Here is a 20,842-nt window from a genome sequence, read left to right as displayed (position 1 = left end):
CTTCGAACAAGGTTTCGTATCGGCTCAGACCCTTCGCTTCCACGGATAATCTCGCAACGATTAAGAGATTTGTAGCTTCTTTCTTAAGTAACCCGAACATCGCGATTCCTCTCCAGTATACGGCTCGCGGGAATTTTTCAACGTAATATCTCGTAACATAGCCGGGACGATAGAAAGGGTCGCGGTATATCCGAGCGAAACTGCTCTCAACGCTTAATAATTTGAACCGGTCTACGTAAGAAGTTGAGCAGCAGACTGCTGAAAGTTGTTGGAGACGTTGATGACAGGAAAAACCGCGATGGCTGATGATATACATACTTTGTATCCACTTTGCTTTTTTCAAAGCTCCCTCCACGCTCGCTTTAATAGCTGTTTCTTGTTTCGACAAATTTTACACTATCCGCGATAATTGTATACTGCTGCGTTCTTCCATTCTTATGCAAAACACCAACTTGGTACTTGTAGAAAGCGTCACAGATTTTCTCAATTACCAGAAGGGTATACATTTTTCGACGAAACCTCGTGTTTCTCGTTTCCACGGGATAGTATTCCATTTAACAGCGATAAATCAAGCAACAGAGACTTTTCCCGCGGAACGGAAACGCGTCTCGGAGAGGAACGCGCGGAAATCGAGGGTTCTAAGCGACACGTTGTCGCCGGAAATCTAAAAAAATCGGTTGTTTCCGTGGTAGAACAGTCCCGAGCGACCGAATTCCTAGAGTAAACCGACAACAGTACAGTTCCTCGGAGCGTGGAGGATTGTCAGCCGCCAGCAACGATTCGGTTGTCCAAATCCCGGTCGTATCCGTACTCTGGACTAGACTGTAATCGGGTCGTAGGTCAATCTTAAACTGCAGAGCTATACGCGTGATTCCCGGACTATTTTAATCCCGAGGACTTGCCGGTGCACCTGCTAGACGACAAGGATACTATAGCTGCGCAACTTGGAATCTGGCATCGTCTAGCCAACGGGAATAGAAAGACCCAATTACACCTCGTTCGTCCAGAATTGGACGAATACATACAAGACGCTTAAGACGCCTTAACTACCATGGGATTTGTAACAGCCTTCTCTAACTGTCGAGATTGGTTTAAGCACTCTGGCCGAGCTGTACCAATCATTGGCCGTTCCTATATTGTACATTTCCCGATTATGGATTCGTTTCGTCGCGTCAGACAGACGAACTAGTGCGATCGACTTGGACCCTACTGCACCCGTCTGATTGCGAAAATAATAGTCTGAACAGCGTTGTCGCGAATTCTATGTTTTTCGGGCGTAACGAGTTCAGTGGCGATATAGTAGAAAATATCTTGATGAAGTTTTAAGTAATCTCGACCATGTCGATGGAACCTTAGCGTATAGACGCGAAACGATACGTTACGCTTGATTACAATTGCAAATTGTTAGTTAAAGTTGTGACGTGAAACGACGTAGCTTGTACTTGTAAATCAAGGATTAAGCAAACGTGTACGTACACGCGTTTGATTTGGAGTTGCCTCGTTATAAAATGGCGCTCGATTACAATTTGGAAACAGGCAGGCAGACGAAATGCAGGTAAATCCAGAGCAAAGCTGGTCAGTTGTGTGGACAAACGTTGTTTCGCGGTAGAGAAACTGACGGATGTTCGACCGTCTTTTAGAAAGTAACGATCGATACCGATCGCGAACCGGTCGAAGAACATCGCCTACTTAAGATTTATACTTTGCAGTTACGCTGTGTTTATTCTACTCTTCCTGTTACTTGTATTTTTCCACGTGTCGAGTGGCTTGCTCCGCGCACAGTCTGCGCTTCGCGTTTCTATTATTTCTCCCGTATACCATGAATTTGCTTTCGCTGGCCGCGATTCATGTACATATTTCTAAAAGCAAGAACATAGGAAGAGGCTTTAAATTGGAAACTTTCTACGATGGAATATATCGCGCGGCGATTTAGCGAGTAAATTTTAGGCCAAACTGGCCTGCTAGCCGATACCATGGAAGCTGATAGGCGTAAAGTTGAACGGTGTAGCAGTTATCGGAAATCTGATACGTTGTTAAAAATATCCGATAAAACTGTCACGTGATTGACACAAAGGGTGAGAGTATCTATTTTTAATTTGCAAAACTGCAGAAAAGAAGGATAAACGAATAAAAATCGATTTTGAGTGATATCTCGTACTCTTCAAGCTGCTTCTCGTCGGCGCACGAGAGAGAAGCGTGATTTTACGCGTTTCATTACCATTTAATCGCTGCGTTGCCGAAGATGTTCGATCGAACGACAAACTTTATCAAATAATTCGTCGTTTCGTTATTTTTCAGGGTTCAGGAAGGCTGGAGCGGAACGAGAGAAGCTGCAGCGATCAACCGCTTAAACATTACGGCGAGGCGATGAAACACGGAGGCTAGACAGGCGGATTACCGTGCGATTAATGCGCCCTATGACGCTCGTTTAATGGCCCATGCTCGGACCGTGTGATGAACGCGAACGAGTGCACGATTTCCCTCAGAGGTTGAATTAAATGGACAGGCAGGAAGAACCCATTTGTACGCCCATTTGTACCGATTGTTCGCGACAACGTGCAAGGACACAAGCCGAGAACATAAACTGTAAAAAACACATATCGAACGGTACCCGGCAGGTACTCGGTGCCATCGCGCCGTTTCTTTCTTCGTCTTTCCACGCTTTTCACAACGTTGTTCGAGATTCGTTCGCACAGCGAGAAGCGATCACGGTCGATTTCTCGCGCAAACTTTGAACCAATGGTCCGGTTTCTCGCGATTGCAAGATCGAGGAAAACGCGAGTCGGCCTGTAATTTGTCGGCGACCGGCTAAAGCGGCAGAGAATTGTCTCGAATTACGATCGATGCGAATCCCGATCGAAGGATATAGCGGGGAGATATAATAGCGGTTTCCACGCGCAAAAGAGCTTAATCCCCGGGAGACCGATCGTCGCGCGATATTAAAACTTCGGGGGATCGAAATTACAGCTACTGTCGATAAAAGCTTACAAATAGATTCGAAAGAATCGATAATGCACGCGTGGAAATCCTGGCTCGAAGCAAGCCACGTGCACGACGAATAATACGATCCCTCCTCGAATCCACGTCTTCTCGATCACCAAGGGAAAAGCACCAGATAGATTCGTAAAATCCTTATCTACCGATGTTGTGTTCGCGTCGTCACATCGCATTCTTTCTTCGCCATTAACGTTGCTTTTTCCAACGACGCCACGTCTAACAGCGAATCGGTGATCGTCGCGTATTTCGGAAATATTCGTTCGCGCGACCAGTGAATTCAAAGAGTGGAAGACAAACTGATTGGGAATCAGTTATGATTCTGGATGCTAGCTTGCACACGGAACGCAGATAAGCTGGGGCAAAAGGATGAAAGTGAGATGGGTGTATCCGAGTCCTGATTACATCGAATGATACCACGATCTCTGCGAGTAACTGTTAAAGAGATCGAAGTGTGTTCACGTTCGTCGTAGCTGTTGTTCGAGGGGCGAGGAAGGATCAACGCAGAGACAGGAAAGAAAGAAAGATCGACAGTATGAAGGATCGTCGTGGAAGATGGCTGTACGCCGTGCTGCCTCTCGTCACGTTCCTCTCGCACCAAATAGGTGAGTCTGCATTCATCCCTTATCGAAGATGCTAGGACTCGACGAATAGAGCTGTTTCGGAACTCGTGCACGCCTGACTTTCTCGTAAAATGTTTCTCAATTGTTTCAAAATGTCGGGACTGTTCGAGTACACGAGATTCGAAATTGCGAGTGATTTATCTTATCCAACGACGAGGAAGTCAAAAGAGAAGATCGGTCTACCGATCGGTCTTGTAACGTAGCGTGGTGAGATTCGTTCGTTCGGTGTTTGGCAGTCAACGAGCTGATCGCAATTTCTGAGGCGTATTAACGTTCCCTCGAAGGCGGGTTTCGAGGGGAAGTTAAGGCGAGGAAAAGCGGCGAAACGTCTTATTCGAGGTGTTTCGCGTTCATGAAGAAGCTTTCGATCGAGTGGCTCGCACGCGAGGCTTTTTGCACCTGTGGAAACGAGGATCGCAGTTATCCGAGGAATTCGCAGCATCGCACGCGGCAAAAAGTCGCGGAACACCGGCAGATAAGAAGCTTCGAGTGCTTTCGCAATTATGGAAAGACAGAGCTATTCCAGCCGGGCATTCTTAAGTGTCTTTAACCGCTATCGCGGTCTAGTTGATTTCCATAGGATGAATGGATTCATGAATAAAAGAGTTACGATCACCGAGGATTCTCGAGAGTCTGGTGAAGGCAACTTGCCAATAATTTCGACGCGACAGAACCGTTACCGATGTTTCGAACAATTTTTCATTACGACGCGACCATTTAGCTCGAGTTACGCCGAACCGTCGTTCTTCATTTCCATGAACTGGAAACGGCGAAACTCGAGTTGCAAAGTATTTTAGTCGACGAAGTTTCCTCTTAACGAGAATATAACCGAGAGTCGAAAAATGGCATTTAAAGGGCTCGCGACCCATCTTTGTTAAAAATATGACAAGCTAAATTCTCAACAATCAGAGCATAACGAGACACCGTTGGCGATATTCGTAACCCGAAGAATCGTTAAGATCGTGCGCGTAAAAGGTAACACGAACGTGTTTGAACCTGCCCGCTTAAATATTAATATCCAGCAGCAATTCGCGTGTAACTTTGTTACGCGGTAACAACTTTGACGATAAAAATGCTTGGCGGTGTTGGCGAGAGATTATCGCGTAAGAAATAGCGAGGACACGTTTGCCACGATAACAAGGCGTCAAAATTATTCAAAAATGCAGATACACGGTTTATTTATGCGACCGTTCGCTATCTGCCGCTGATTTCGAGACGGTATTTTCACGGATATTTGCCATATACAACTATACCGTGTTTTGCATAAATCGTATCGCTGAAGGAGAAATCGATGACTTAAAAATCGATGCCTATGCAACATGCGATCTTAGCAAGAATCTGTTTCACGAAACGTACTTTTTCAAGCGCGTACGCTGCAACTTTCGGAAAACACAGTTTCTTTGGAAATATTTAACGAAAGGATCGTTAAATCGTTGCAGAGTAAAATTCGATATTCTTTCAAAATTACGTATTTTCTTTTCAAAATAGGAATATTCGTGCCTTTCGATCTTGTAAACATTCGTATCGCGTTGTCAATCGTTATACCGGTAATTAGTAATTAAACATTTTACCAAAGAACGCGTACAACGTAGAAAAGCGTTACCTCATCGCTGTGGTTTATTAAAATAATCAACCTCTACACGTTGGTATTAATAACCTTGTTTATCGCTGAAACAACGCGCAACGATCAAACGAACAAGTTTCGAAGCAACAAAAACGAAATAATATGGCAGGAAAGTGGAATGGAACTTCAGCTAATGGAGAAGCTATGGAAACGAAATGAAAACTTATCGATGTTATATATTAACAACAGAATTTACGTTACGTTGCGATCGTATTTTCAACGCCGCTAATCTATTTTTAACGGTTTACAAGAACATACGTTGAATATCGAATCCGTACCTGTATATCGCGTAACCGAGAACGCGTGCCTTTAATTAAAAGTTTATAGAATATAATTATGAAACTTCCCTCGGGTCTGATGAAATTAAATTCCGCCATTACAATTTCCGATAACAAAGCATTTCACAACGTTACTAATTGTAACTGTTATTATACATAAGGGTAGATAGGATATTTTCTTCAACGCGTGATTCTAATCTATGCTCGATGCAGCATGAAAACTGAAAATAATTCAGACTCAAGTTCCAGCTTCGAATACAAGTTTTGTAGTCGTTGTTGCTTACATATCGGATGACATTCGATCAGCGATGAATTTTCCCGTATTTTTTACAATTTGTTACCCTTCCCTATTCGGTTTTTTATCCCAATGTTTTAAAACTCCGATAGAAACAACTCCCATTGTTCTCAGCTAAAGTCTTAGCAAAACTAAAACAACAATAAAAAAAAAAAAAAACAAAAAAGGTCTTAGCGTTACTTACGGGATGATCGAATATAGATTCAAATATATCGGAAATATCGTGATAGCGGGAAATCGTGGCGCGCTTAAAAACTTGAAACTCGATTATCCGCGTTCTTTAATGAACACGTTATTCTGCTTTCCCGTCGGGCTATTAGTTTAGGGAAAATAAACATGGGCCGAATTAACAGAACAAATTTGCCGCCATCTCCTCGGCATCGTTGACATGATCGCGTCTTGCGGTAGTTTTCATCCAGGCTATCCGTGGTCAGATCGACGGGGACGAGGTGTCTGGAAATTCCATCGAGGCGAACTTTCTTAGGAGCGTGGTGGAAAATTGCATTTTTAAGCGACAGCTCATTTACCGATAACTAACTTGCCGGGGCTCGTCTTTGACTCGTGAAATCAATCTTTCCGTTTCCTGTTGACCACGCGCCTTTCTATCGTCTCTGCAACCGACTCGACTCGCCTCGATCGAAATTGGAATTTTATTTTCGTATGAACCCACGGTTTATTCTTCCTGTGTACACTACTGTCTTCTAACGAACTTGCAGAGTTTACGTTAGGAAAGTTCTTGTAAAAGCATGCCGTGCCAAAGTTGCCGTATTATCATGAATTTCGTAAGCTGTGTTTTCATACTTTCGTCCCTCGCGCGGAGAACTTCATTGCCTTCGATTCCGTCGATGCCTCAACCATCAGATCCTAATTAATACTATTTTTCTTCAGCAACGTCAAGTTTCTGTTCGCATGTACCTTCTTTCTATACGATCTATTCTTCGATTCGCGTGTTTCAACGTTACTCGTCCAAGCAACTCTAAACTCGAGCATACGATTAATCGCGTTCCAGTCGCGACGAAAGATATGGGAGAAGCGAGGTGGAATCGTTGAGGAAGCGTCGATGTCGATGCTCAAGGTAACAGCGATATCTCGATATTTCGAAGGATAGTGTCTCGGAATTGTGCGCTCAGGCGGACGTGTTACACGTTTGCGGAATGCGGTTGATTGTAAGTCGAGAACCCAATTTGCCAAACTCAAGTTCCGTCGTTTGGGGATGGAAGGGGTTGCACACCGCAAGGACGTTGCGGCGTTCTATTGAAGTTGTAGCAGCTGATGTTATTATGCCATGTTCGGGCTGCTACTCGGACGGATATTGTGGATTTAGAGCACACCTCGTTTCAACTCCATCGGAGAATGTCAAAATTAAAGCCGGCCAAGCATCGCATTGGTAGGTAGGTTATTACATCGCGTGTACCGCTACAACCCGCCAGCTTTATTTTCATCCGATTATTGCAACAAGTGCTTATTAAGCAATCCCGCCTCACCTTGCGACGCACATTTGCGCCGTCACGAACTGCCTTTCTGCATTTATCGTTTCTGAATGCAAATGCAGCCTATTGTCCGATGTCGACGCCTCTCCACGTGTCCAACCGTTTCCATACTTTTATCGAGGATTGCCGGCTCTGTTTAATTTAATGGAATTACATCGTGCTCCAACCTTTGCCTGTGACTCTAATTCTTTCCCATTGAAACATGTCACGGACAGCGATAAAATGTTCGTTTAGGGCGAAAAATCCATGTCCATCGAACGTCTCCACGCGACGTCTCAAGTTAACCAGTTAGCTGTTTCTGACTTTCAGTATACTCGTCGTCGTTTACTTCCTGTCACTCGTTTTACGTACAAACTTTTCAAAGTTTTAGAAACAACTAACCGGTCAATACAACAGATGAAGCAGAAAAGTAGAATAGAAAATTAATGAATCTCCAATCTTTGAAAAATATCATGTTATTCGCCGAATTGGTTATTAACGAAGCTGAAAGTAGAAACGTTCGAAGCGAATTTCATCAAACGTTTATAAAATTAGCACGGCCTAGAGCACCGAAAAGTAGAGACATTCGAGCAGCAGTGCTTAGCGGGTTCGAGTGGCAAATGGAAGCCATTGGTGGAGAAGATCGCGTACAGAGTACAGGGAAACAGACGAACGGATAGAGCGTAAACCGTTGATATTGGGCTTATCAAAGTGATTCACGTGACTGGTCGACGGTATTATGCAAATGACCCGTAAAATTATCGTACCCTTCGGGCATCAGCAGACAAGGGAGAAACTGAACTTTCCATTAAACGTGACAGAACGCTTTTGCGTCGGCTAGCTAGGGATATCGCCACGAAAGGCTATTGATAACGCATCTCTGATGGTGTTAAACGGTTTCTTAATTGTCAAGTATTTATCATAATCCCGTTGAATTTTTCAGACGCGACTCGACCTTCTAATTCCTTATTACCATTTTACTTGAAAGATACAAGAAATTTGATTTGCCACGTACGTATAAAGTTTGCTTTAATTTCACGCAAACAACCGAGCAAATTATTTTGTCGCCAACAAGTACACGAATATCGATAGAAAATTGGAAATGTTAAAGGGATCGTTCATCTGCACCTTTAAACGAACGTGTGGCTTTTTAACGCGGTCTTGAAACGCGCGAGAATTGCCTCTGTCAGATAGCGTTTGATGCAAAAAACGAGAAAGGATCCTAAATTTCCTGCATTGATTTTCTTCTGAAAACAAACAGAGACATAGACGACAAGAACGAAACAGCTGCATAGAAAAGAGACAATGAGATTTCATTTGTCCGTTTGCTAGCGCTAACGCGCATTCCCAATATTTTTCCTCGAAACGAAATGAAAACAGCTTATCCGTTGTAACGAAAAACGGGTCAATTCCGTGTGGCGGTATTCGTCGTGAAAATTCTAGCGCGATGAATCGGTCGTCTTTCACGGCGAGATTTTTCGGTCAAGCGATCACGAACCAGTAACTCGCGTGAATTTTTCGCGAACGAAAACGGCTATGCAGATACGCGCAACGTGTATCGTTTAAACTACATAAAAAGCAACGAACATACACGATCGAGCATCGATGGTTTTTTATCGATATATGTATATACGTAATTACATACGTATTTAATAGGTGACGGTGTGACTAAATGAAATAGATTCAACGTTGGTTATTCCTTCCTTTCATCGATATCTTCGTTCCACTTAGCCGAAAGAGCAGAGGAAACAGGAAGCAATCCCTCGGATGCGATGGTTGTCGGGAGTGTGTCCGGCAAATTTATATCCATAGACAACTCGTGTAACGGTCGTGCGGCTAAATCACTTTCCACTGCAGGAAAGGAATTACACGGTCATCGAAAAGAGCAATGGTCCTGAAATCGGTTTAACGGTTTCTAAGGCACGTTCCAGATTATTATTAACCCGATCTTTCTTATCACGATAGGGACACGCGATCGCAATCGATTCTATAGTTGCCTGCAAGCTTCGAACCCTATTAATAACATGCCTCTTACCACGCCACTTGCGTGTATCGAAAGTGCATCTAATATTCTCTACGGTGTATTATAATAATAATAAAAAAAGAATGTACGGTACCGTTTAGAAAATCCAAGATAATGCTGCTTTCCAATTATGAAAATGAATAAAGCATCTTCGACGTTTTAGCGAAGATCGTTATATAAACTGGAACGTATTCTATTCTACGTTGTATCGCAGACGCTCGCCGCATCAAAAGTGAACTCTACTTGTGCTGCGCCGCTACGCTACGTAACCCGTCGCGTGGAGACTAACGCAAGCATTGAATTTTCTAATCAGATTCTTCACGCTGCTTTAATTACTCAGAGTGTCGGGACGACGGGCCCTCGACACGTGCTAAATTCTGTCTTTGCGAGGCTGTTCCACGTAATCACCTGGTAACTATATTTAGACGTACGCGGTCTCGTTAAATCGTTCAAATAAAATTTCATCTCGTTAATGAAATCACGTTACTGTTTCGTAATATCGTTTCCTCCTGTGCTCGATGCAACAGCGTGTAATTTCAAACAGAAGCAAACTAAAAGGTTCTATTCGTCGTAGAATCAATCAACGGATAATATTTACCAGCAGCAGTTCTCCGATACTTTATACAACACTCGACTCGCCAGAGTTCGATATTTATTTGATAAAAGTGGAAAGTGCCCCGATCGTAAGATTTGCAACCTACCGTCGATCCGAATTTCGAAATTTAACTCGGTTTCTACGTTTCACGAACATCCTGTGTAATTGCTTTCAAAGTCTCCACCTAAACTCGGTCAAGTGGTTCCACTTGTTAAGGCTTTCGGTGCGACTAGATTTACGTTTCGATGGAAAAGATCGAAATTACGTTATCTTGTTGTTTGAGAAACGCCAATAATTATACCGAGGTGTTGCTCAACGCGAATCAGGGGTTAGAAATTTAATAGCTACGTTTTGCACCCTGTGTTTTGTTAAAAGCCGAGACGGATGTACAAGCTTAACGTTACCTCTTTACGTCGCAAAGATAAAAATGGACTGCAATTACCGGCTTCGTGGTTTCTTCTATTATGTTTGTCGCTTTACGACGTACACGTCCGACCATTTTAAATTTGACAAAGCTCAGGATTATGTACGAGCTACTACCTTCGAGTCTACCTTCGAGCTTACTAACGTTTCGTCCAGATTCTATCGAATTCGATTCTCTGAAGAATCCGCGATATTCGACGTTTGTCAAAGAAATCTGCGATCGTCGTCGTACAAGATAAATTGACAAAACTCCAACGACGATTAAATTGCTTGCCATTTACACGCGCCTGTCAATAGTACGGTCGTATACGTAATAAAAGGTAAAAGATTGTCTCTTTATTCGTATATAGAGAAGCGAACCTGGAAGAAAATACCTTGGACGTGTTTTATGGATGCACGCATTGTCCATCCGAGTATCTTTCTGGAAAGAAATGGCTGTGATATTCTTGGTCAAAACGATCGTGCCGGTCAGTGGACACTCGACGAAGAAGTACGTCACGATGAATAGCGATGGTCGACGGTATTTTATATCGCAATTGAAAAATAGCTACGATTCGTAAAACATTCTCGCGTATTCTTTGACCTAGTTGCTGGTGCCGATACAACGTCCGGGGAAAATGGGTTTCTCAGGATTTTAGGAGTGCTGGAGGAATATTTGATGGAGGCTGTTGAAGAAGGTAATTGCAAGAAAGCGCGTTTTTCCGCAGCCAAGTTTTACCAAGTTATGGTAAAAAGCCAATCCGATATCTCTGCGTTAAAAAGTCGGTTCTGTGATTAATGGAAAGTACGGTGCGCGGTTCATCGGTTGGTTATGACAAAAGTCAACCTGACGAGATGAAGGATCAAGTCCTTGGCGATAATGCACTCGGATAAAGACTGAATCGCGCATAAGTAGCCTGTATCGATGTGACGTGCATTGAACACGTATATCCGCTCATAGTGCAGGAAGGAATATACCATGCGCAGCATGAGTCGGGAAAAATGATCACCTGGAATAATTCCTTATTTGCTGGCTTTATCAAAAAATGTTTGAAAGCGAAATTTATGGTATTCGAGGAGCCTGGTTAATTTATGGTTTATCGCCCTATATTTCTTTCAAATATTAAGATGACTTGGAGCGTTTTGATAATCAGCGTATAGTTTTTATAACATCAGTGTATCCAGCTGGGAATTTTCTGCAGAAAAGTATTATATTAACGTATTTGTATCGAAAAACCATTAGTTTAACAGAGATATTTGAAGTTTAATGCGTGAGATTTAATTCACGAAAGACAAAGATAACGCGAACACAAGAATATCGCTTCGCGTCTTTCCTCGTCTTTCTGTACGTCAAATTTCACAGATTAAAGTTAAAATATCTCCCGACCTAATGCTTTTTCGATACAAATTGGTTAATACTTTTTGGCGAGAATGTCTAGCTGGATCGATCAATGTTACAAAAACTATACGGCGATTGTTAAAAAGCTCAAAGTCACCTTAATATCTAAAGAATAATATAGGGTGTTAAGCGAAATATTAATCAGGCTTCTGGAATACGATAAACTTCGCTTGAAACATTCTTTTTTCGATAAAATCGATAAGAAACGAATTGCTTCGGATGATAGTTTTTATCGGCTCACCCTGTATAATAGTTGCACCTAAGAAATAGACTTTTCGTTCGCAAATGCAAGGGAAAATATACGCCCCTAAAATACTATAGGAAACAAGGTCCACGGGCGAATCGTAAATTTGAAAATCTCAGTTCGTAAATTCTATATCATACGCGCGTTTCTTCTAAAAGAGATAGGAAGGCTAGAGCCAGGCAGAAATAGAAATATGTATTTTACGTAGCTCTTGGTGGATCGCTGCACCGTCTCCGGAGAGTCTAAATTTTTGCGAAAGTTGTAGCTTCGCGAGCACGATGAAGAATCACAGTGCATAAATCCATAAGGAACAATATATCCGTGTATCACATAAATTTCGTTTCTTCTTTCATCTGACCTGAATGTACCGCGAAATGCGTACCATGGCTACCATTCATAGATGAAACTACGTTTTCGCCACTTTCGGGGTCGATAATGCAACACGCTAGATGCATATGCCGTTTATAGAATACACTTTCTCGATGCCACGTCTAACCGATAGACAAGTAAAATGAGTTTCATGATCGTGCACGAAGACTTGCTTTTTCTTCTTTTTATTTCTTTCCCCTTTTTTCCTCGGTAGCCCGGCAGCAGTAAAATCAACAGCTGCCGATTAACAGGGCTATTAATTGGAAAATATAGGTTGGCATAGCCGAGAGAAATCCTAGGGAATCGAGAACGAAGAAGAAACGGATACCATAGGAAGGAAAAACGTGTTTGTTCGGTTGCACATAAATCTATTCGGAACAATACATCTGGCTGGCACGTAAATTCTTCCCGTTCCTTTTTTCACGGCGCTAGTGCTCCGCCAGCCGAGCACCGCCGTATCACGGATACCATTCGTAGATGAAACTACATTTTCACCACTTTCAGGATCAATAGTGCACCGTGGATGCATCCGTGTCGCGAGCCCCTAGTGTCTCTTATTGTGGCTGAAGAATAGCTGCAATCCCGAAACATCCGTGGATTCTCTGACCTCTTTCGCGGGGGGGAGTGGGCTGTCTGTCTCCGTCTCTTCTTCAACTCCCGAGCCCCCTTCCCATTGCCCCTTTCTCGCCCTACTACGTACCAGTGTTTCTCTTCTTTTGGCGGAGTACCTTTTACTCAGCGCGCATCAAGTGTGTATTTCCGTGTGCACATCGTTCGAGTACCATCCACCGTGGAACTTTCTGTTTCCGTGCGTCTTAGCGTTTCCTGGTAATTCGATGAAGCGGTAAATTGCTTCTCGTCTGTTATTCCCATCCCTGTCGATACTCGCGAAACTTTTATCGTCGCGTTATCGTCCATGCGCGGTGATTCCTCGCGATCTGTGTAACGGGTCTTCTTATCTTGTTTTCCAATTGCCGTAATGAAATTACGATGCCGCGGCGAACGTCCGAAAGCGTGGCGTTGTTCGGCAACGAACGAGGAACCGAAGAATTTTTACGGCGGGCCGCGCCGATCCAACCAAGAGGTGGAAGGAAGAAGGTTGGACTCGTTGGTTGGTCGTTAGTCGTTCGAAAAAGTTTTTCATTTCGCGCAAAAACAATTCGGTGAAGCGTTACGTGGAAAGTAACAGGTTGGTTTTATGTTTGGCAAAATTATACGCGCAACTTTGCCGAACAGATCGAAGAACGTTCATTCCTTGGATAAACGTTGAAACTTTTCAAATCGCGAGCGCGCCTGTAAATAGATCTCTGTTTGCACTGGAAATTTGTCCAAGGCTTTATCGTTAGTTCTTACAATTGTACGTATCTTATATTTTAAATAGCACTGGTAGAAATGCTTCGTCGTATCCAGAACGACGTCCAAGATAGTATGCTGGAAAACTAAAACCCCGGTGGTAGTTTCGTCTCCGAAACTCTAGTCGTCGTTGATAGAAAAGCTTAGGTGTCTCTTCATTTTGTTTTCTCGTATCGAGTTTCTCTCTCGAGGAAACTCTAACGGGTACATATTACGAGAAATTAAATATCTTATAGATCGCTGTAACTTTAACATTTGTTCTTTATTTACGACACTTTTCGCAACGCCAGCTACAAATCCAGAAGCTTGGTTAGAGCGAGTTTTTGCGATAAGCACCTGCAGATGGAATTTCGCGTTAAACGCTTAAACGCGAGTACGTGAGAGTAAAAAAGTAACGATTTACTCTTTGGAATTCACGAAATATTTTGTTTACACTTGACACAACTTTCCAGCCGCTCGCAATAAAAAGTTTGCCAAACAATTCCTCTCTGTTGATTATCCCGTGAACTGGTTGTGAAAAGGAAATGAAATAATAACAAAATAGGCTGTTTTTGATGCGTGGCGGGGTATCGCGATTCGTTGCAACGTTCAAACACAAGAATCGTTGTACCATAATTAAATGTAACGTTACATAATAACCGGGAGATTTCCGTGTGCGAATATTCGAGGGCTAACATCCCTCGAATCCGGTGACCTGTTTCCTATATCTGTGATGCAGCAACGTTTTCGCTAGAAATACAGAGATAGCGAACGCGCATTCGCAGGTGCGACCAAATGCTTGCGTTCTATCGTAAATGCGTATAAAGTTTCTCGGTTTGCCAACTTTTCTTTTTCGCTGCTATCTTTCTTATACCCCCGCTATTCGATACGCCGGTTCGGTTCGCACCGTGTCAGGAAAATTGCTGCCGCAGTTGCGGTAATGCTCTCGAACCACCGTACCGCCGACGCCACATAAATATTTCCATTATACCACGTCGATTTCTTGCTCGATTATTCGAGCAGATCAACGCCTGGTAAATCGATTTTTATGCGGCGTGGGCGTGCCTCGTTGTGACCCGCGTACCTTGAAAGGAAAGGATTATACCGGATCGAGCGTAAATAACGACGCACATTTACTGGAAAAAAGGAGTATACCCGAGCGTTTTCGTTCCACGGACTGTTCGCCAGCCAACCTACGAATGGCTTTATAAAAATAAAAGCCGGTCGAATTAGTTTTCTCTTATCTTCGGGAATTGCCGTTGAAAACTATGTGCTGTGTGGCGGGATGTCCGTGTGAAACTCTGTTTTATTGTAGCGGAACGTTGTGCCGCTTATTATACCATTCGTAATCGATAATACTTTTTTTCAATAAAATGCATAAATGCAATAAAATGCATAACGGTAAAACATTTTTCAGTAAAATGCAAAGTTTCGCGACGATAGCTCGTTTCATGGAAAAGGAAGAGAAACATCGTTGCAAATGGTAAATTCGTTTGAAACGTACTTTCAGTTTTTGTCGTAAGGAGAAAAGGAGGAGAATTTCTATGGCGGAGCCTGTAGCTGCGAGTTCTCGATGACCCGCTCTGTGTCTCGGTTGGATCAGCCGTAACTGGAATTTTTTCCAGCAACTTGTTGACACTTACGCAACGCGACGTTACACACAAGTTTTGCGCTCTATCGTCGCACCCGGGAAAGTTGCAGAGATAGTAGAATGGCCGATTCAGGTGCAGACAATGCAGGTGCTAACAGCTGCTCCTAGGAATTTCATTCAATTGTACGCCGTTGAAATAAGTTTTCATATTATTTTGGAGCTCGTGGTTAAGTCGATTCGACGCCTAGCACGTTCCGAGCAGATATTTATGGAAGTAGTTGGGCAAATTTCTGCCAGAAATGCTACGACTTTTCCAAACGTTCCCGAGGGCTCGAAATGCTAATAATTGCCGGAGAAACAGGTAACTTGGACTTGAGAGTTGATCGCTTATCGCCGTTTAATTTATGTAATTTGTTATTAATGCGAATGGGATTAATATTCGCAACGATCGAGTAAAATAGAACAGAGAAAGTCGAAACGTTGTTAAAATGGCAACAGGGAGAGCAACTATGATAGTTCTTCTTAACGTTTAAGATTTCACATTCGGCGCGCTATTTTTAAGGATACCAAATGTATTTCTTCTTGGTGGAGAAACATAATCTCAAAGAGAATAAATCGGTATCTTGATTTTATTATTAAAACAACCGACACAGCGCTATCCTCGTTATCCTTATGATATCGTCTTCTCCTTCGAGACTATCCGAAGAAAGACAAATTCTTTCTTACCTTCATTCCATTCGAACGTTTTTGTTTGTAAATTTCCACGTTTGTTCACAGTTGTGTTTTCAAACGAATTGGGTCGATAGTATTTTCGTTTATACGAGGTGATTCGACTGAACGGACAAGCGTAGCGAATTAATGGGATTAACGACGAAAACTGAAAGCGATAGATATCTCAAAGAATAGAAATATTTCTAATGATAGACGCCTTTAAGAAATCGGAAAGATCCGAATGCTCTGGCGAAAAGGAAAAAGCTGTATCTCGTGGCTGGATTCAGGATCGTCGAGATTACTGCTGGTTGCTTGAAATCGAATCTCTTTGTTTCCCACGTCAAATCGACGATTACTTTCTCACGGTCGAACGTGCAGTGGAAATGACGAGGAGCAGACGAAGAGAAGAGAAGAGAAAAGCGTGGTCCGTTGGGTGGCACCCCGGCAAAAAGCCTAGCGCCGTGGCGAGGTTGTGTTTTATCATGTGTTGTTGGCAATGGGCCACCGGCACGCACGACCTCACATCGCTATTTGTTGGTTTCCGTCTCGTTAGGTGGAAAATCTATTTCTTTTCGACGGTATTGTGCGGACCTGTTTGTACAGGCTCCGAAACGCTCACCGCATCCATATCCCACGGTTCCAGCTGAACAGAAAACGGAAAAAGAACGCGGAGATTGCTGCAAAAGAATGGAAAAACGAGATCGTCGCCGTGCTAGTAGGAAGAGAGAAAGGCAGAGTCATAGAGCGATTGTTTAGAACTGTCTTTTTTCTTTTTTTCGCAGATGCAACGCAAGTAATTTGGATTTTAATGGAGAAGCCAGGGTTTACGTTATTGCTCTCCAGCCAACAGTTTCTCCAAATTCTCCTGTTCCTTTTCGTCGATGGTTGTTCGTGCGTCTTGTACCGTGTAATATGAACTTTGAATTCAGTCCCTGTTCGACGTCGACTTTTATGATCTCTGAGCTCGTGTCGTGGAAATGTTACGGTATAACGGTAAGTTATGCGTAATAAATATAGCTTGTGGTCGTGTTACGTAATAATACAATTTTACATTGCGTTCGTAACTTGCCACCATACGATTCGTCGTATTACGTAATAATTTATTTCATTTGTTTAACCGTCCGATATTCCATGTCTGATATTTATCAGATTTTAGTTTTCCTACCGGATGATGATTACTCGTCAGTTGCCTTTAAGTTTTATTTTACACCGCTGAAACTGATTCGAAATATTCACGACCGTATGTATTTTGTAATCTAAGAATGTCCAAGTTACGGCAACGATCGTCACGCGTAGAAAAATCCTGCGTTAATTTACGACACGTAAAACAAAGGACGAAACCATTCCCTCGACTTTCTTCAAGACCGATCGACTTTCGCAGTGCGCTGTAAATAAGGGTTCTTCGAAAAGTACTTCGCTCTTGCCAGTCGAGCCTGCCTCTTCGGTTATATACGAATTCGTCGAAAGAAATTTAGTCTCGTTAAGTAAAGTGACTCTCCTGTTGGTAGCAAGGAGAATTTTTTCAGTCATGCGATAGATACAAAGTCCTATCCACATAGATCGCTTGGTGCGAGTCGTAACTTGTAAGTTCTGATTCAGTTTAGCATGTTTCTGCGTTTACAATTTCATATTCGTATATCGAAACAGTTTGCGCTTGCTTCGCCGAGCTACGAAAGGTTAACGCTCTAAATTATCGATTCACACCACATAGTTATACATAGATAATGTTCTGCCGTAGGTGCATGTAGAGCAGGCCACGCGTACGAACAAATATTATTAGGTACTAATTGTAAGGAAGTTATGGTTTGTAATTTCGTTCTAACGTAACCTTATAGAATTTACATTAGTTTTTGTTTCCACGCTCCAGCGTTATCTCTTTATGTCCTGGAAAATGTACAAGTAACAACTTTCTTCGTGCGTTTTTTCTAAAAGCGAATCGACTTTAACACGCTCAGATCGCAGCATCTGTCGCGTTCTAACGCGTATCTGCGAATCAGTTTGATCGGTTTGTGAAAAACGTCGAGGATTAGAACCGAATAACTGGACTTTGCCGAAAAAATTCAAGAGAAGTAACAGGCGCGGCGGTGTTATTAGGGAAACGATTATCGGCCATCGGTTTACGGTACTTCCACAGCTAGAAAACCATTGTTCACGACGGAAGAGTGGAGTAGTGCTAACCGTCCGAGCAGAGCTGGTAATCTTTTTATCGTGTTATTTTTGGCAATTTAATTCGTTCGTCATACGCGGCGTTCGCGGCCTGCTCTCTCGCAATCAGCAGTCGTCGGCTTTAACGACGTTATCGAGGAACCGTGATTGAAGCAATATTTGCTTTGCACTTATTAGCAATTAGCCGATATCGTGTGCGCCGTCGAACGGACATCAAACTGGTTTTTCGATTGAATTTTCATTCGATTAAAAGATCGTCGGCACGAGCCTTTTATCCCTTTTGCTAATCGTCGTCAAGATTGTTCGTTGCTTGGTTCCAAATCTCCGAGCATCGACACCCGTCAGTTACCTTCGTTCCCAGTTCTACGTAAATATATTTAATTAAGAATCACCTATGTGATAAACAAATAGGCGCATAACGGATATGCGATTGTTTGCTGATGATGCTATCGCATCGTAGACGTACACGAAGCATCGATAACAATTTGAGGTGCAGTAGTCAGGTGTATGTTGCGAGGCAAATGCACGTCACTGTCTTCGGCACGTGTCTTTCTATGAATCAAAAAGTCAGGTGCAACAGTGGCCGCCCTCGTTTCAGGAATACAAATTTCACCTCGTTTTCTTGCTTCGTATACCACACGGTACATTACGCTGCTCCAGTTGTGTTGGAAGTATGTCAGAAGAGACAAAACTAGTAACAAGAGTGCAGCCGTACCATTGAATGATATAAAGCCAGTAAATCAAGATTTATTCGATTTACACAGCGATACAGTTGTTCCGGTAACAAACCAGCAAAATATCGCGTACGATTTATCGCACGTTCAAATCCGAACCAGCCTACAAATCGAAGCTACATTAAAGCTCGTTTCGAAACCTATCTGCGTCTACGTATGTAAAATCTGAAAACGAAATTGTCATGCTTGCTGCGATGCAAAGGGAATGATCGAACGAGTATTATCTTCTGGTGCGTCTTAAAGCTTCAAACTTTGCACCAACCTGAGGAACGTTCGCTTCTCTGCCACTCTGGTAAAATTGTAAAATAAAAACGCAAGACGAGTCGACTTGCAACTGCAAAACGCCCCGATTGCTTTTGTCGCGGAAAGAGCGAGCAAATAGTTTCGTAATTACAGTCTGTACAATGTACAAGGGAAACGGCAACTTCGCTAAAAGTGACACTATGCGGCGAACGAGCGGATGTGGCGCGTTGCGCCGTACCAAAAAGTACCTGTCAATCTGTCAAACTGCCGAACGCCGAACGAATGCTCATTTACACTTTCATTTCTTGTTTTCGTTAGAGCGTGCGAGAAAAGCGAACGTCCTTTCGCGGAATGAAATTGCATTTTGAAATGTTTAATAACTCGAAGAAGGATTAAAGACTCGAAGCTTTCGCTTGTGTTTTATCTCTCGATGCTCGTCGCATCCACGTACATGCCTGTCCATCGGCAGCTTTGGCATTAGGTTCGGATTAGGTTGGGGTTAGGCAGCTTTAGAAAGTCGATCGAACGATCGTGCCAAATAATTATATCATATTTTTCTTAATAATTCGTCAGTCACGCAGCATTCACGCAAGATTAGATCGTCGTACGACGTTGGAAATAATGGAATTTACGCGATACCGATTCACTGGTCGCTTTATTACTTCAGAACTAGTTGGATCACTGGTAACAGTTGCTTTTAACGATCCATGAACGTAGATTATTATGTTAGTAACGTCAGATTAAGTGTAATCTTTTGGAAACGTTAATTCGTCGTCACGTAACACGTGGCGCTTAATTCCGAAACAACGATAAACAGACTTAACACATTTTCGGGAATGGTCTATGCCGGAAAATACTACGGCCATTCGAGCAAAGTTCCCATAATTGCTTTTATCAGGTTAGAATTCCTTTATCTCGGGCTTTCGCCCTAAATATTACGGTACGTGCGAAATTGCCACGAACCTGCTTCGTTTCCCCTTTCCTTTCCTCGTTTATTAATTATCTTCTATCGTACACTCGCAAAGTCTTTTCCGTACCTTTGATTCTTACCCCGAGCGATTGGCTAACCGGACTGGCGCCGGATTTCCATGAATCGTCATTCGTTATTCATACTAGAACAGTCGTAGTTGAAAAGTATGTCACACAGCCGGCACAAACACGCGTATTCCTTCTACTCGTTAGTTTACACCGTACGCTCGATCACGTCATCGTATTAAGTTATCAACGACATCTACGTCCACCTGCTATAGGAACAACTACTTTGACGATATTCACGTGCCAAATTCATCCAGTTATATCTTACAACGAATAAGGTTGCATTGCCAACAGAAATCGTAGCAATGTGACCATGCTGTTGCGCTATCGGTTTAGTTATCAGTCCATCGGCAAAAGTAGTTAAATTAATTAAATTACGAAAAGCGTGCGGGCAACGATCAGATAGTACGATAAGTAAAGCACGATAAAATTAATAACATTTCGATTATATTTTCTAACGAACAGTTTGCCTTTCTGTGTCGATTTTAATCGAAATATCGGTCAACCACTACTAGAGAATTTGATAATGTTTGTATTACCTAAAGAATTTGTGGATTAACTTTGTCCATTATCGTTAACGTACTTCACGTGGCTTCGGCTAGACACGAATATCAAATAATTTATAAGCAGTCGAAGCGAAGTCGTCACAGTGGAGAAAACTTTTTACACAGGATCACGACACGTACATCTTTTATGATGGTCAGTATCGCACGCG

At 42.7% G+C, this 20,842-nt stretch overlaps 1 protein-coding gene across 6 annotated transcripts in view; it reads left to right on the top strand.

Moving 5' to 3' along the window:
• Positions 1-20,842, top strand: part of LOC138187539 (protein amalgam) — a 263,392-nt gene that overhangs the window by 131,327 nt on the left and 111,223 nt on the right. For all 6 annotated transcript variants that reach the window (XM_069128461.1, XM_069128457.1, XM_069128458.1 and 3 more), the window contains one exon: positions 2,299-3,599. In XM_069128461.1, coding sequence (XP_068984562.1) covers positions 3,530-3,599 — 70 coding nt within the window. In that variant the 5' untranslated portion in view covers positions 2,299-3,529. The remainder of the gene's footprint in view (positions 1-2,298; positions 3,600-20,842) is intronic.

The sequence above is a fragment of the Bombus flavifrons genome, chromosome 15 (genome assembly GCF_040668555.2).
Source record: "Bombus flavifrons isolate JBK064 chromosome 15, iyBomFlav1_principal, whole genome shotgun sequence".
NCBI lineage: Eukaryota > Metazoa > Arthropoda > Insecta > Hymenoptera > Apidae > Bombus > Bombus flavifrons.
Note: the sequence above shows the minus strand (reverse complement) of the source record. Positions and strands in the feature narration are given on the sequence as shown.